At 34.6% G+C, this 17,315-nt stretch overlaps 1 protein-coding gene across 2 annotated transcripts in view; it reads left to right on the top strand.

The window, feature by feature from the left end:
* Window positions 1-17,315, top strand: part of ATRNL1 (attractin like 1) — a 526,081-nt gene that overhangs the window by 163,261 nt on the left and 345,505 nt on the right. For both annotated transcript variants that reach the window (XM_040607278.1, XM_040607277.1), the window contains exon 20: window positions 9,919-10,012. In XM_040607278.1, coding sequence (XP_040463212.1) covers window positions 9,919-10,012 — 94 coding nt within the window. The remainder of the gene's footprint in view (window positions 1-9,918; window positions 10,013-17,315) is intronic.

Genomic DNA, 17,315 nt, shown 5'->3' with positions numbered 1-17,315 from the left:
TGCGTTTGATTCTGCCTTCATTTTCTGAGTAGTAAATGCAATACCTTACAATGGCAGACCGCATTAGTTATTTAAGGAAAAAAACCTTCTCTCACAGTTGGACGCATTAAAAATCAGTTGTATTTTGTACCTCCTAATGGCTAACACAAAATGATTTGCTGACTTCTTTACATTTTGTGGCGTTTTTGTCTGATAAATTGCATAAGTAATTTCTCTTCTTTAGGCTTTTACTCTGAATGACCAAATACACACAAATAGTTGCAATCACCAGTTGTTGATTTCAGTTGTTTTTCACCTTAGATTGTAATTTTTTTTTTAACATTTAAAGCCTCTATGAATAGCTACTGAGTGGTTTTAAAATGTTCTGCTTTTCATGGTGCCTTATAATAAGCTTTGATTTATTTTTTTCCTGTTACAATTTAAGAAGTTATACATTCTCTTTTTAGTGAGAGGGGAAAAAATATCAGCCTTTTGATGAAGGGAGGTTTTTGGCCAAAATTTTCAAAATAGGAAGTAGACAAGCTGCTGTCTTTTCCAAGAAAATTTAAAAATTCACAGTTTAAGGATATATGTACTAAGCCTTTGGTGTATGAAAAATGCCTTCTTAAACACTTCTCAGATTGGACATGCAAAGGTGAAGGTATAGAAAACTATCAGTTTATGTTTTTCCTTTAAAAAGAAAAGCCAAAACCAACAAACCCCACTGTTTTAGATTTTACTAAACCTAATAAAAGTTTTAGTCTGCCAGATCTGAAATTACTTCTTTTTTAAGTAATTCAAATCTTATCTATGTTTTCATGTAGGAAGCCTCTTTACAAACAAGAAAACTAAAAGTAATTTCAGGAATAATATTTTGTAGTCGCATGGGCATATGTGAAGGAAACGTCTCTATAAATGCTTGCATACTCAAAGAACTGTACTATACATCAGCTACAGAGTTTTAGTTTTTTACTTGAACTTAAAAAACCTGCAACTTAACCCACTGTAAAATTTGCAGGCTATTTATTTGTTAATAACTTATGTTTAAAAATGAAAAGAAGAAGTAGAAAGAATGAAAAGGAAGCTGATAAGTAAGACATGTTAAACTTATCTTGAAATTAAAGTGCTTTTAATGCTTTCACATGGAATTTTTCAGTTTTACATGTCCAAATTCAGTGTAAAAATTTCAGGTTTTCACACAGATTTACATGGAGGAAATAAAATTGGTATAGTTCATGAGTTGTCATGGAAATGTTTTGGTTTGGCAGAGGTTTTTTTGGTAGAAAATACTGTCTTCTGTATGTGTTATTCCTGAATGATCCCAAGAGCAAGCTATAAAAATTCTGTTCTACAGCTCAGTATTGGCATGAAAGATTCAGGCACAGCAAGAATCTTGTTAATTGTTTAAGATTCTGTTCAGTTCATAACAAGAAAAAATATCCTGTCTTTCAGCCTTAATCTTTTGTGTTCCATTTTCATTATCTACTAGTATAAAACAAAATTATGGTTTTCCAAGCTGTCTTTATAATGTTAGTTGTTGATGATTAAAGACAGATTTGGTATGATTGCTTGAGAGGTATTTATTATAAACAAACAAAAAAAATCAGTCACTTTTCAGGAGGAATGCTGTAAACAGAAGAAATAATGAAATACAAGCACTGCAGAGCTATTTTACCAGTATAAAAATGGCTTAAAAAAAAATTACGGGCTGTTAAATGGAAAAGGTTGCTATAGGACTGTGTTGGTGTAACCAAATTGGATTTTTTCTGTAACAGAAAACCAGCCTGTTTGCTGGTCCCAGATTTGTTTTGGGATTTTTAGAAGAAATATGCTACTTCTGGAATGTATGTATCAGTTCAAAAACCCCAGGAGCCTTCACTTGTGACTTCCAGATTGTTTGACTCTGTGGCACAGTAATGTTTTTCAGGAAAAACATAATTGCCTTACTAGTAGTTAAATGATCTCAGTCATAGTCAAGGGAAATTACCTGTGTTAGCTGTGGCTATAAATTTCAGAAGAGTTAAAATCGCATCCAGTCATGTATGAATTGCTCTTTTGCAATGGGAAGTGGCTAAGGACAAGAGCATTTCTGTAACCACCAGGTTAGCCTCTAAAATGCACTGCAATCTGAGACAACCATTGAAAATTGAAATTGCAATGTGAGGAGTGTCTAATTTTACAAAAATGGCTGCCAGGGTGATTGGCCATACTTGCCTTTTCCTGAATAAATTTATATCCAGTATTAATCTGGTAAAATGATTATCTATTTTTTATGAATATAGGGAATAACTGACCTTGTTTTAAATGACACATATGTTATTTTATATATATCTGTGTGTGTGTGTATAATTTGGGTGGTTGGAGAATTCCTGCAGATTCCATAGCTTAATTATATAAATCCTAAAAATTCTATCTATTCCATCTATTTTTCTCTCTGTCTCACAGCCTTTGGTAATTTGTCAATACATTTAGATACCGTTTTTGTCTTTTTTGTGCTGTTATTGTACTATGAAAAATAAATACGTTTGAGACCAAAAAAGATAAATCACAAGAGAAACTGAGAAGGATGAAAATGAAATGAGTTATATATGTGCTAATTAGTCTAAGTAAGACTGGTTTATTATGAAGGTTAATCACATCACTAGAAAATGACAGTTCATTTGACCTGCATGTATAGCGGTCCTTTCTAATACCATCTTTTTTTTATATACTCTTATTTTTACTGCTTATTGCTTCAAAGAAGTTCTTTACCTTAATTTTAATGCTACTCAATTAGTGATACTGAATAAATGTTGCTGGGCACATCTGTTGGCTTTTACATTACCCATCTCAAACATTAAATGGATGTATTTCCTATAAAAGTAATTATTGAATACTAAAAAGGTATCATGAGCTTCCAGCTAAATAGACATTTCTAGAAAAATAAGTGACTGTACAGTTTTACAGTATTACTAATGTAGAAAATTGTCTCAGAAGTGCAGTTCTCATGCAAGTAGACTAATGGATTACACAGGTGAACATTTACAGTGAAACTGAACATTACCTTTTAATGTCTAAAATATGTTTATACTCACTGTTTCTTACTTAGTCTAGTTGCACGAGAAAGACTGTATCTTTTTTGATGCAACGTGTATATTTTTTGAAGCAATTTCTGCCTTGCATGTTACCAAAATTAACAAAGTAGTACACCATTGCGTAGCTTTCCTTTTAAAAAAGAATCAGCAAGTTGTCTTAAAGGAATTATCCTCGTGCAGCTACTGATTTAGTAACCTTTGACGTAAGCAAACGTATTAACTTAAAGTACCATTTGAAGTGAGCTTGGTTTGAGAGAAAAATTTCTCTTGCAGCTGTATGTTGGGCATGGGAGCTAAGCAATATATGTTTTTAAATTCAATTGTGTAAAATGCATACTTCATGGAAATAGTGCTGGATATTCTTTTGTTGTCAGCATTGGCAAGAACATTTATATGCTGAGCTAGCAACCCTGAATCAATCATGCTGTGAAATTATTATTTAATAAATTCTATGGGGTTGCGATTTTGCAGCATGGATTTACTCTGCTGGATTATATTGTTTTCATAGAATCTTTCTGTTCTACTTAGAGTCTCCATGTTGTACAAAAAAGTACTGTGAACCACTGTTTCCCCATAAATAGAGTGGATATTGCCAGGATGTTTTTTTTGTTTGTTTTTAAAGCTCTAATGTCATAATTTCAGTTAATATGTAAAAATAACATAACAAAATATGTTTAAAATTCCACATTTTAAGCATGTTTTTTATTGTGAGGCATAGATCATTGATTTATTTGAAATATTTAATGATCAATAAAATGTTTGCATGGCAGTTAAGTATTAAAAGTAACTGTTTAACAAAAGTGTGTGTGCAGAATATAAACACAGGTTTGAGATGAGTTCATACACTAATATGAAAGATGATCCAGTTCCTTAATCACCTTTGTGGTACTGTGTCCATCAGAAGATGGTTTTGGTTTCATTCCTGTGAAATTGCGTTCATGGACATGGAGTGTGATACAAACCAAAGCGTGGTAGGAGGAGGATGACAGGGAAATTTGTTACAAAAGTTTGCTTATTATCTGCACTAAGATACTTGATATTAATGAGATTTTAAGTCTTGCCAGACAGTCTGGGGGATCATTTCCAGCATCTACAGAGGACTGGATTTCTGAGGTGTGTCTATACCTAGAACATAAAAGGGATCAGAATCCATTATTAAAGCTCAACCTGGAGGCATTTATATGATCTTGTGTGCTTAACTCATGTTTCTCAGTCATGATGGAGGTGAACGGATGGTTCCAAAAAGCTGCAGCTAAAGTTTCCAGTCTTACTTGCAAGAATAATTTTTGTAACTGATATGATTTTTTAAAAAAATATACATACCATATAATTTATACAAATTTTGGAAGTTGATTTAAAGAATGTATACATGTTTGGGCAGGAATCTGCAACGTGAAATAAAGTCTCCATCAGAGTTGTACAATATATTTTGATTAAAAAATATTTCTATATGTCTATATTTTTAATATATTTTTTTCTATATATCTATATTCTGTGCCTGAGTGTTTGACAGACAAAATTGTGACAGTTCTAATTCCCATCTTTGCTTGTATTTTTAAGTGAAATATGAGCATTGGTACAAGTTTTTCTGTGTTTCATGTACAGCAGTTTATTTTGAAGGTGTAAGGCTAATGGTAATTCTTGCCTAATAGAAGGTTCTGAAATCCAGCAGAAGCTGGCATTTATTTTGAGTCTTGTCATAATTAAAAACAGTTAGCACTGTGTGAATTATGAAATAGAGAGTGACAGGTGTACTTCTTTCCCATGACTGAAAGGAGCCATGTTATACTGTCAATCCCTGTTATATCCCAGAGGTGCGATTATCTCATTAAAAATAGGTTGCCTGAAATTAACTTACTGTTATTTAAAGTCAGTAGTGTTTTGGGATGCAGATTTTTACCTTTTTTTTTTTTTTTTTTTAAAGAAGAAAATTCTATATATTTCATTTTAACTGGTTGGTTTGCATAGGTTTAATTCTCAATTTTGAATAGTGAATATGAGTACTTAAATTAGGAGGAAATAGAGAATTTATTGAATTTACAGAATTTATTGAGACTGTTGCAATGTTATTGTATCTAAAACTTGCTGTAAAGTTAAAGCAGGATTTCAAGGTACTCTCTGCATTGGTGACTGTCAGGAAGATTTGAGACAGGATTAGTGTCATCATAACCTGAAAGTGTTTGAGTGTGGTGCTGCTATGAGTGCTGGAATCTGTCGTACATCAGTAGAATCTGAATCTGATGGACCCTGTAGATAATCATGTCTCTTCTGTAACAGTCTTGTACTACTGTTCTTACAGTGGTACTCCACATGAGATACAATGGCATTGGTGAGGTTGATTTTCTGTGCTGGTGGTGTGGGTTTTTTTGAGGGTAGGGCCAAAAGCTGCCTCTAGATTTCTTTGGGGGGGAAAAAAAAAAAAAAGAAGAGTATCCTTTGTCCTTTGTTTAAAACAAAATAAATATATCTATCAGGTTTAAAGAACCTTTCCCTACTGGGCTTGTAAGTGTTATCTTTCTATTTGTTTCTATCTTTCTGTTAGGGATGCAATACCCCTATTGAAAAGCATAAAGATTGTTTCTGCTTATATTGGATTTATTTTAACCCAGCAAATCTGTATATGCTTGCTTCATCTTCTAATTTTAAGCCGACTGTCAGTGTCCCAAATAAAATTATTCACGTTAAAAACTGGACATCATTTAAAGCATTGTCCTAATAGAGAATGTTTACTGTTAACCTAACATCCCTCGAGAGACGTGACATTGCAAAAGATTCATACTGTGCCTAACTGTACACGTGAAAGAGCAGTAGCTATCAAAAAGCCACACTGAAGGACATTGGAACTAAATGGTGGAAAGGGAATCAGTTAAAAGATTCTGAAACTTGGTATAATGCTCGAGTGTGGCAGAAACTGAAACTGTCCTTACTGGCTGAGAATCTCAGTGGGATGACTTGGCTAACTTCGTACACAGCCACAGAAAACACGGTATTGTGCCGTAACAGTAAGGCACAGAAATGGGATCTCAGAAATTTTCCTTGAGAGTGTCTCAGATATGTTAATTAAGATGGGATAGACAGTGCCAAAAAATCAGAAGCAATAACGTGATCCTCTCACCACCTAGCATTAAGTAGTCTAAGCTTGGGATTTTCAGTTAGAAATCTCTGCTTACCACCATGCAGTTCTACTTAAACTTAAACCTTTTATTAAATACACAAGGGGAGGGGGGGGGGAGGAGAGAGAGAAAAAAGATAAAGAAAAAAAGAAAAAGCATTTGAAATCTGAAGTATTAAGTATAGCTTTCATTTTAACTCTTATTTCCTTTTCATTCAGCTTTAGGGAGTTCTTGCAAAGAAAAATCATGTTAAGCATTTCTTTAGATCAACATTAAAGATGATAACTGCCCTTTTTTGGAAGGAAAATAAAAAGAGTTATTTAATGCAGGCTTTAGCTGCAGCTGCTTCTGCTGGAACTTAAGCCTTGTTTCTTGACAAAAAATGCATGGGAGTGGAAAGGGGTGGGATGTAAAAAAAAAAAAAAAAAAAGGAATATATAAGTGGCATCTCTTATATTGACTTCTACCAGCTGAGAATGATTGGTACAAAATATGCTTTTAAAACCGATCCTGAGATTTGGCATATTGCTACTAGCATTAGACTGCAAAAGATGCTACTGTAGCTACAGTTTTAATGGTATCAGAAGAGAAAACATTCACTGAGAAGGGTTAACCACAGAAAAACAAGTAGAAACTATGAAAGAAAATATGCAAAGAGGAGTATGGAAATATTGAGGTAAACGGAGAATGTAAATCTTCTGTTCCTTTGAAATCAAATGCAACTTTAGGTTTCAGTTCATTAATTTGTAAATATACTTCATACTCAAAGCTCATACTTGTTTTTGTATTATTTGGAAGTAGGCCAATGGAAAAAACCTTCAGCGAGGCACAAAGATAAGGGCATCCAAATCTTTTTCCACTGAATGTACTATAATATCGTCCTGCTTTTCCTGTTGCATTTGTTTGATAACATGGATTCACATTTGCTTCAGTAACAGCAGGGATGGCTTATATGTATTTTGCTTTTTGAGTTACTCCCTTCCCATAGAAGTCCACAGAGTGGTAGGAAATTTGCAAACCTGAGATTATAACATGCTTTCACTGCCATTAAATAAAATTTGTCCATATGTGATTTTTAAAATAATGTAAAAGTTATTAGCTCCTGATGTCCTATTTCAAGGTATTATCCAGGGAACAGTTAAATTACTTGATCAATGAGAGTAATTTATCTTCATTTTTTAACAGAAAAAAACTAGCTGCTGGGCTTGTCAGACCTAGCTTTTTCATTCATGAGGAATCCAGAATACAAGGTTCCGAGTCCTCTGGACTCCTCCTTTCTTCTCCTTTTTCCAACCATACTGACCTATAGAAGTTTCATATGTGTCCTGAAAATGCAGGTGAGGTAGAGCAGCCATGGTGGTGGTGGTTTTGGTGAGAGAGACCAAACTAGGAATGTATCCTTTATTTGTGTGTTTGATGGATACACACATGTCAAAATCTGGAGATGAATCCATGGGAAAATAAATTCCATCTTATGTTTACATTATTTAATGGTTCTTCAGTATAAATCCAGGAAACTCCAAAGACAGAGTGCAGTGACTAAAACATGATGCAGTTTTGATGTAAGGAGATCCATGGCTGATTGTAGAGGAATTCGTCTGTGGATGGCTGCGTGAGGGAGCACATACTACACTGAAGTGTGCTATATAGGTGCTGCTTTGATTTAGATGTTCCTGTGGACAAATGGTGCTGAAAAGTTTGATTTATTGGTAATTCCATGATCTGGGAATACAAGTCATGTCTGTCCTGCCAAAGGAAATGGTTTTGTCCTTCCACAAAGTATCATATGAGGTTTGTACAACTTGGTGTTTAAATACTTTTACTAAATAAAAGCTACTCATGTAGAGGAAGTTCCACATTCACATTTGTGATCTACTTGCTATTAAATGAGCAATAACTATGGGAGTAACTAATTAAGATTGGTTGGCAATAACTTCTGTATTGTCAATGTATTCACAGCTTTCAGAAGGTGATTTAGAATTCAGCCTTTTAGCTCCTTTATAACTTTTGTGCTGTCTGGTAACGGCACGTGACTTTTAAGAGCAATTAAACAGAAGCAGAATAAGCTGTAAAAAATATATTCCTTTGTTTTTATCAGAGTTACACAAAGTTAACATTTGAGAAGGGGCTTTTCCAGCTTGAAGTGTCTAAATAATAATTCCATAAATATAGAAGGGAAAAAATGACTGAATTTAGGAAAACATAACTGATTATATAGTAGCAGCACTTCAATGAACATTTATTGTAGCGTGTCAAGATCAAATAACAAAATAACAAAATTTAGCACTCTCTGGTAACTGTTTTTCAGAAATGTTGTTATAAGCTGTATTTTGAAAGAGAGAAAAAGGTCAGATGCTGCATAGGAACTTCTGTTTCTTGCGGGCAGTCTGAACCTCTAGTACCTCCCTATTAAGAATCCCTCCTTCAGCTTCAGCTGGCTATTTAACAAGTTCTCAAGGCTGAACAAACCATTGAGTTCCTGACATTGCAACATTCTGTCAATATCTTATGTTTAATTGTGTTTCTAGTCTGGCTGTTATATTAGGCTAGGCCAGAGAGTTCAGGGTATGTGTTGTATGGGACATGGTTACAGAAGCATTCATTGTGTGTTATCCCTTATCAGTAGAATATGAACATTAAAACTCAATCCCTCTGACAAGAATTCAATATTAGGATTATCAAGTGGGAAATAAACTTTTATTATAGACAGCTCGCCACTTAGTACCAGATCTGTTCCCAAGCAGGAGCCCACATATTAAATCTTTTAGTCCTAATTAAAACTTCAGTGAAAATATAATGATTGTCAAGGTAGGTTCAGAATTACTTTGTATCAAAGAAAGACTTTAAGTGTAGCGTGAATATTATCAGGTAGTTATTCCAGAATGATGTGGGAAATTAGTGACATGTGTACCAGACCAAGGTTATTAAGTTTTGTGTGCTTGGTTGGAAAAAAGGGAGGACTGCCTAAGCAAGATGATAATTCATATAAGCATGGGAAGAAAAAGCAAAAAGTTCAAGAATTGGAAACATTAATGTTTGTTTTGAGGTGAGAATCAGGGAGCAGGTGTGGCAGTGAGCAGGCCACTGTGAAGAGATTTACTTCAGCCACTGAGTTTAGAAAGGAGTGGAGTGGTCATGATGTCTCTGTGACTCTTCTCCAGTTCAGATTTCAAGAGCTTTAAAGGTGCCTGTGTTTGCTTCTAAAATATTCTTGTTGACTATAATTACAGTATTAACTCTGCCTTTGTTCAAGTGATTTCAAAGCTTTCTTTTTGTTCACTTTTCTTAAAAGCAAGCGTTCCAATTATATCAGACATTTTACCAAACATCTGCAATAATATATTCTTTAAGTAGACATTTGAAACTAGTGGAATTTTGCCATTGTATTGTTAATAATTGCATTGTTAATAATTTTCTGTATCACGTATTGGAATGGTAGACCTTAATGGCTGTTCTCAGACTGCTGTTATTTAATGTGTGGAGGAGAGCTGCCTCACATGCACAGCTCTTAATAGAGAACAACCATAGTTCTTAACAGACAGATGCCTAGTTCTTAACTCTACCGAAAATAAACTAAATGATGCATTGGAGAAATGTTCTTCAAAGAAACTTATAATCGAATAGCATTTTTTTTTTAAATACACCTTGAAGGAATTGTTATTAGGATGAAGTATTAAAATCTATGAAAATTCCTGTGGTTATAAAGTAAAATATGGGTGAAGAAATCTCACTTTTCCTATTTGATTTTACAGCTTGCACGTGCAGTGGACATGCAAATATTTGTCATATGCAAACAGGAAAATGTTTCTGCACAACTAAAGGAATCAAAGGAGACCAGTGTCAACTGTGAGTACAAAGAAAATGTAGCCCAAAGTTATTGCAATTCATGCCTAGCGTATACTCACTTTTTTCCTGTTTGTGTTTTGCTTTTGTTATTGGTTTTTGTGATTGACCCTGATAATGTTGTAGTTATGTGTCTAATGTTCCCTACACTTCCTGGGAAATGTCAACAGTACATGGTATTTTGTAAAAAAATTATTTCACAAACACTAGTAATATTTTTCAGACTGTACAGACTTAAATTTTTTTTTTTTTTAAAAGTAACTGGAGAATTACCTGTAGTTGTCTTCCTTTTTTTTTTAGGATTTATTTAAATTATTGTAAGTAAAAAAATTTGCAAAATTTGTAATTGGTAATTATATTCAGTGCATTTGTCACATATCTTGATCAGAATCTACAGTGGTTAGATTTTTAGAGTTTTGGAAACATGTTAAGCTGGGCAGTGGCTTACGCATTTTCCTGTATAGAACAGAAGAATGTGTAAACCTGTTATGGAAAGTGCAAGTATTGTACTGGAATACCTTACTGTGTTTTTCTTTTAGAGGAAAAGCTTGCAACTTAAGATAGAGGATAACAAACAGGAGAACAAAGAACTAATGAGGTGGTGTAACTTGTCAAGTAGTAGAAATAACATTGAAGTTAACTATAGTCTTACATTTCAAGATGTTTCTTTCAGTTCTTTCTATCCTGTACACTGCATTACCCAATAGGAACCTTATTCCTTTCATGATTGTAGCTATGTTAAATAGTATCTGGCTCCAAAATTGTCTTAGCAATGTTGGTTGGAACTGGGAAAAGGTATAAAACCAGCTTATTCCTTTCCAGCAGGGAGAGGTGCCAGAAGGTGATGTTCTGACTGCCACAGGGCATATTCCTTCACTGGATTTGTAGATTCACCTTTGATGTGTTTAATGAACTGGGCTGAATCCTGCCCGTAATGCTTTGCTTGTTAAATAATCAAGGTACAGAAATATCTGATGCAGAGGCTATGTGTATATTGGTGAGAAAGGGCTGTGCTGGTCAGTGTACTGCTTCAGCGGTACCTCTGGGACTATTTGTCTAGCTAATTGGAGACGGTCAGGATGAGATGGGAAACCAAGATTTAGGACCAAATGATGGATTTTTATCACAACAAAAGCTGAAGAGTGCTAATGCCTTTAACTCTGAATTAAGTCTTCACTGAGAAGTTTTTGCCTTTTCTTGTGTCCAAACACTTAATCGGTTCTAGATGTTAATGAGTGGTTTGATTACCAGGGTGCTATGGACATATGTTGATGCCATTCTGCCTATTTACAAAGAAGGGGGGGAGGGAGAGGAATCTACTCCTCTGTACATCATAACACTTGAACTACATGAAACAGTTTCTTCGCCCATAACTCCAATCCTTTACCAACTACTAGAAAGCCTAAAGCACCCTTCTAGACCTTTTCCCCTGTCTGTATTGCACACAACTATTTTACTATTGCTTTCCCTTTGTCTTGCATTGTTTCTCTGTTTTCTCTGCTCTGATTTGGAACTTTTGTCTCATACGGTCAGTTGTGCTGTTCAGCCCTCTCAGCCTGCTGTCCTGTCTGCCATAAAAGCTTCTTTTATCCCATTTACTGAACTAGAAGAGAAAAGGTTTCTCTGGTTTTCCAGTCCTGGTCAAGAGTTACAACAACTGGACAAAGGGGAGGAAACAGAGATTTGAATTTTGATTTTTCAAGAGTAAACTTAAAATTGCAGTTTCAGGCTGAAAATCCCTAGGTTTGTCATATGTAATACATTCCCCTTCCTAGATTCTTACATAGACCGAATGCTTATCCAGGGCAAGCTGTGGTGTTAAAGCATTTGGCATTTCTAATGGTTTCTTTTACATGAAATAAACTCTGCAGAGCAGCCATTTTCAAATTATTTTTGGCTGTGATCACGTTTCACATTGTGAACATAACAGATGTGATGTTTGTAGACACAAATATTAGCATTAAAAAATGAATTTCTGCTCTAAGACCTTTCCCAACTCTGGTCTTTCAAAAAATAATTAAAAAAAACCCCTATGTAAACTATCCTGTTCATGACAGCACCTGGAGAAAGAGACCAGTTCCAGTTACAGACACTTCAAATATATTAAGAGAGTATCCAGAATAAAATTTCAGCACTAGAAACTCATAGTTAAGATCACTGGATATCCTCAGGAAAGCTGGTGACCACAGATTTAGAGTTTTAGGACATGGCATCAGGATTTGTCATTTTACTGTGGTGTTGGGCTTGGGAGCGTGATCCATTCATGTATGGAAGTTCTAGTTCAATGTTGTTTTTTAATTATTTCCCTTAGAACACCAGGAGATATATAAAACAAAAAGTAGGCCACACTTGAATGACTGGATCTGCCATCTAATTTGTAAACTTCACACAAAGAATGTTAACTTGATCAAATCTGTATTACTTTTAACAAAAGTGGAGAACTATTTCTCAGTAAAAATGATCCTTACACTCAAAACATGTTTTGAAAGTATTGTGTTGTACTGTCAAAATACATATACAGTCATTATCTAGAAGATAAGGATTACTACAAATCAGCTAAATGCTTTACTTGTATTTACTACTTTATTATATCTGTATAAATCATCTGGAACTTGATTCAAAATGCAAATATTGTTCTCCACAGCTCTGGATATTTTTTTTATTTTTATTTTTTTGCCACTCGCTGGGCTGTTGTGCAATCTCAGCAGCAAACGTACAACCCTGTGATTTCTAAAATAAGGATTTCTGTGAAATTTCAAACTCTAGCTGTTCAGTGTGAAAGATTTATATTCCTGTCAATAATCCTATTGTCTAGAAAGTCCCAGCTGCAGGGTGGTGTGTTGCCTTTCTCTCCCCCTCCCTCCATCTATTCCTCCTTCCTTCTGATCCTTTTAAATCTGTTCGTCATGTGAGGTACACACCATACTTCAGACACAGAGTTTTTAGGAAATCAAGGAAACTTTACAACTTTTTTTTTTCCTTCTTTTTCCCTCCCCAGCTTAAGAACAGCTAGTTATTTGTGGTTTTATGGATGGTCTTATTTATTTTTTTCTTATTTTCTATTATATTTTTTTTGTATATATTAATTATATTAATTTCTGAAGTGTGCTGTTAGATATCATGAAGCACGGTGACATCTTAAATCAAAATCACTGTTCTAAGGCAGCTTTGAGCATGCATTTGCATTCTATTTTAAAACTTTTTTTAATGCCACATGTTAACATTTTTTTCCCAAAAGAAATATTTTATTACCTTTAAGTTGGTAGTTTCAGTTGGTAAAAGCCTGTAATACTCTCCTGATCAGGAGCAAGTGAATAGAATGGTTTGATTATTCAGAGTGACTAGTCTGTAAAACAATAAAAATAGTTACAAATAATAATACTTAGATTCCCCCCCCCCCCCTTTTCATGTTAATAACGAAATGCACCATTAATAGTAACAAGAAAATCATTTTGCCTTAAACCATATTTTTAGGTGAAAACTATTACTTTAAGTTAATTTTATTTAATTTTCTGTAATATTTAATTTGCTAGCTGCTCATTTTATTCTGTCGTGGAATTTTGTCTGCAGAGCTTTTAAAATATCTGTAGGTTTTAGAGTAACCATCTGTAGGATTATATAAACAGATAACTTTTTAGGAATAGGCCTAGGGAAATGTAAAGAATTTGCTAAGGGGAAGTTTCAAAGTTTGAATTTTGATATTAAATGAGAGATATTTTACTGGATTCGAGGAAGAAAAATATGCAAATTATAGAATTAACTGAGTAGTTAAATCATTCTTTGAGAAGTCTCAGTATGTCTGGCCTCTTCCAAGAGCCAGCCATCACCTGGAGGTGTGTCTGTAGCTTTTGTCATCCCTTGCAAAGCTGTGTAAATCTGGAGATATTATCAGCATTTTGAAAGATTACAGGGTTACAAATGCATGATGGGAATAAGGTTTCGTAGTGATATTTTCCAATTGTTAGGTTCTACTGGATGTACTGTAACATCTATTGCACTGTACTTCCCAGTTAGAGGCATTGCTGTGTTTTGGGGGAAGAAAATCATTCTTTCCTGTAGTTTCCACTGGTCAGATCTTAGGCTATTGAACCTGTCCTGTTGGTATTGAAACTGTACCTTTGCACCACGGGCAGGTTAGATACCATGTTAATGTACCTAAGTTCCCAGGCATAAAGCAGAATAATTATTTTCCCTAGCTGGGAAACATTGAAATGTTGAGAACACCTGCTGTGGTGTGTACAAAAAGAACTACCAGTAAACCATGCACGAGCTGGGCAAAAACTGGGCTTCTGTAATGGAGAAAACTGCTAGGTGGAAATAAAATACTGGGGGGCAAAAAAATCCGTATTTTTAAAATTGCATTTCATAGTACTTTTTATGTGATTGTAAGAAGAATAAATAGAAGAGTATAAAATGTGTAAATCCAGGTTATTCTGCAATGAAAAAGTAATATTTTGCTCGTTTTAATTCTTATAAGTATTCAGACTATTAATTTCTTAGTTGTACTGTTATTTCTTCTGAAAAGGTGAAAGAAATACTATTTTATTTATTAAAAATATACCCTATATATTTGATAAAATCTTCGCTGTATGCAAACTTAAAAAAACCTATTTAATATAATACTATAAGGATCTGTGCTTAAATAATAAGCACTCATTGACAGTGTGATTTACATAAGAATAAGATTTTAGAATATTCAGCTGTCCTCTTCTGCATAATATCCCTCCACATAATGGTATAATTCCTCTTACGAGATGGAAAGGCAGGTAAAGATATACTGGTTTATGAGTCAATTCCACCATTCTGTTGATATCACTGCAGCTTTATTCGCTGATAGCAGAATAACTCTGTTCCTCATTGTTTCCTCTCGGAGCACTGCTTTCTGGTAGGGGAAACATTGACAGCAATCATGTAACAAATTCACTGTATTAAAACTTCCTTTATCAAAGACACAAACACACAGACACACACACACAGACAAACAGCCCAGGGAGAGTCTAGTTGCTGGAAGTTTAATAAAAAAATTTCTATTGAATAACTTTTTCCTGATAAAGGGTAGAATCCATTTAATACTAGTTACTATGGTGATCTGTGCATTTCTAAGATGAAGTTAAAAACTATAATATTCAATGTTTTAAAATACTAGAGGAAACTTTATTTTTTTTTTTTTTCAAGATTTTTTTCCCCCAGTTTTCTGTCATTTGGTCATATTCCACTGTCAGTTTTACATATGTAGTTGTACTTGACATGAAGTATTTTCTCCTTGTTCAGGCTGAGTCCAGTCCTTGATTTTTCCATTTAACAGAGAACTTTGACATGCCCGTGCATGTTACTCCATTAGATATGAAGTTTGAAGGAGAATTCCAGCAAAATCTGGCATGTAGATCTAGGTGGATTTAGAGACTACCTCTGTTCTTATTTAACCACCTGAAAATTTTAGCTTGCTTCTGTAAGGACCGGTTCAAGCCCTCAGCTAGTTCTTGAAGAGGTAGATTGTTAGGTTCTAAGAACAATAAAATGAACCCCCCGTTTCAATATTAAATATGTTTTAAATGTACTAATTTACTATTCTACATGTAATAATTATTGCCAGATCTACCAAGGACTTGAGATACTTCCTCCCACCTTTAATTCATGTTTCTGGCATCAATCATTTTGCTGAAATTGCAGCTTTCCTTTAAACAATATGGCTAATAGCAAAGCTTCAGAACATGACCAAAATGCAGTCTAATGACTTAAATACTCAGAAGGCACTTGAAACATTTGGGACACTTTTCTTCAAATTTTAATTGAAAACTACCATTTGTGATTCGGAGTGTACCTCACACAGTATTTTTTTATATAGGTTTTGGCAGTACTGTATGTCGCTATCAGCCTTTTTGTTGACTTTTTTTGCATTGCAGTAGGCTTGCTTTCTCTTCTTTGGTATACACAGTGTCGGATATGTAAAGTTCATGAGGCTCTCTGGGATCTTTCAGAGTTGCGGGCTCTCTATAAATGTGAACAACACTTTTTGTAAGCATTGTTACTTGCAAACATTACATTCTATTCAGGAAATTGCCTGACTTCATAACAATAGAGAAGTGGAGTTTGAATGTCCTGTCCTGTTCCTAGAAGGCAGTGTTCTCACTGAAGAAATGAGCTGGTGGCTAAGGGGGGAGCAGCTGTGAGCACTTAGCCAAGAGCTTTGGACATTGGTACTTTATCGTGGGTCAGTTGTGAATGTGTTAAATCTGGAGAACACTGCAGTATTGATATCGCAATGTAAAACTATGTCAGCAAGCAATCTTTTGCCAAGAGCTGCATTAAAAATAGTACGAGTAATTTTCTTAGGTATTCTGTTCCAATGAAATATACCTTTTATCTTTCTGAGTTCGGTACTAACTGTCTGGAAAATGGGGGACAGTTTGGGCATGAAGGTTTCTCTTTCATGAGAATAAAGTAGTTTTGCTTTTGGCTTCTATGTTGGGCTCTTCCATAACAGACTGTATGCACATATATGCCTTTTGGTTTGGCAAGCTCAACAGAGCAGAATCTGCTCACCGCTGGGCTTCGGCTGTTCTCTAAGTTTTTTTATATTCATGATTTCTGTTCCAGGCCACCTCCAAAAATACAAAATGCAGAGCAAACCAGACTTTCTTTTGCAGCTTTCCAAACACTTCTGGCTGTAAAATGGGAATGTAAGCAGTGTTACCTGTCTCTTGTGCCCAAGTGGTTTGAGTTAGTATGGGTGCTAAATATAGATATAATTCGGTAATAAATTTTTTGTTTCCTATTTGAAGAATATATGATGATGGGTTTTCTTTCAAAATAAGTTAATCAAAATACCCTTTTTCAAAAATTGTTCCTCCTGTGCCATGCCATCCAGTGACTGGCATTTGAATAATCTGTTTTGCTTAGTGCAAGATGTACCAGTGAAGCAGTGTAACAGGGCAGGCTGTGCCGAAGTCTTTCACAGGTGTCATGGCAGTGAGACCCATTTTGAATTCCAGTGCTCAGGATGCAGTTGTTATAAAGTAAGCCTCTTTTATAAAAAGCACTAGTAATTTTTGGTGCTGAAAGTTGCTATAGTCCCAATTGTCTAGGGATGTAAAGTTTCTTTAAAGGTCAGGTAAAGCTCCTATGTATTTTTTTATTACAATAGAGTACCACAGCTTACAAGAATAGACAGTTTTGCAAGTTCTTAGGTCTGAAATAGACCCATAAAGATTTAAAGCTAAATATAAGATGAAGACAGTTATTCTGCCTTTAATTATGTATTGAGTCTGAAGTGGGATGCATTTAGGAGTGTGAGTGCTGTTTACTC

The sequence above is a fragment of the Falco naumanni genome, chromosome 9 (assembly GCF_017639655.2).
Source record: "Falco naumanni isolate bFalNau1 chromosome 9, bFalNau1.pat, whole genome shotgun sequence".
Lineage (NCBI taxonomy): Eukaryota > Metazoa > Chordata > Aves > Falconiformes > Falconidae > Falco > Falco naumanni.
The sequence above is the reverse complement of the archived record's forward strand: the minus strand, read 5'-3'. Positions and strand labels throughout refer to the sequence as shown.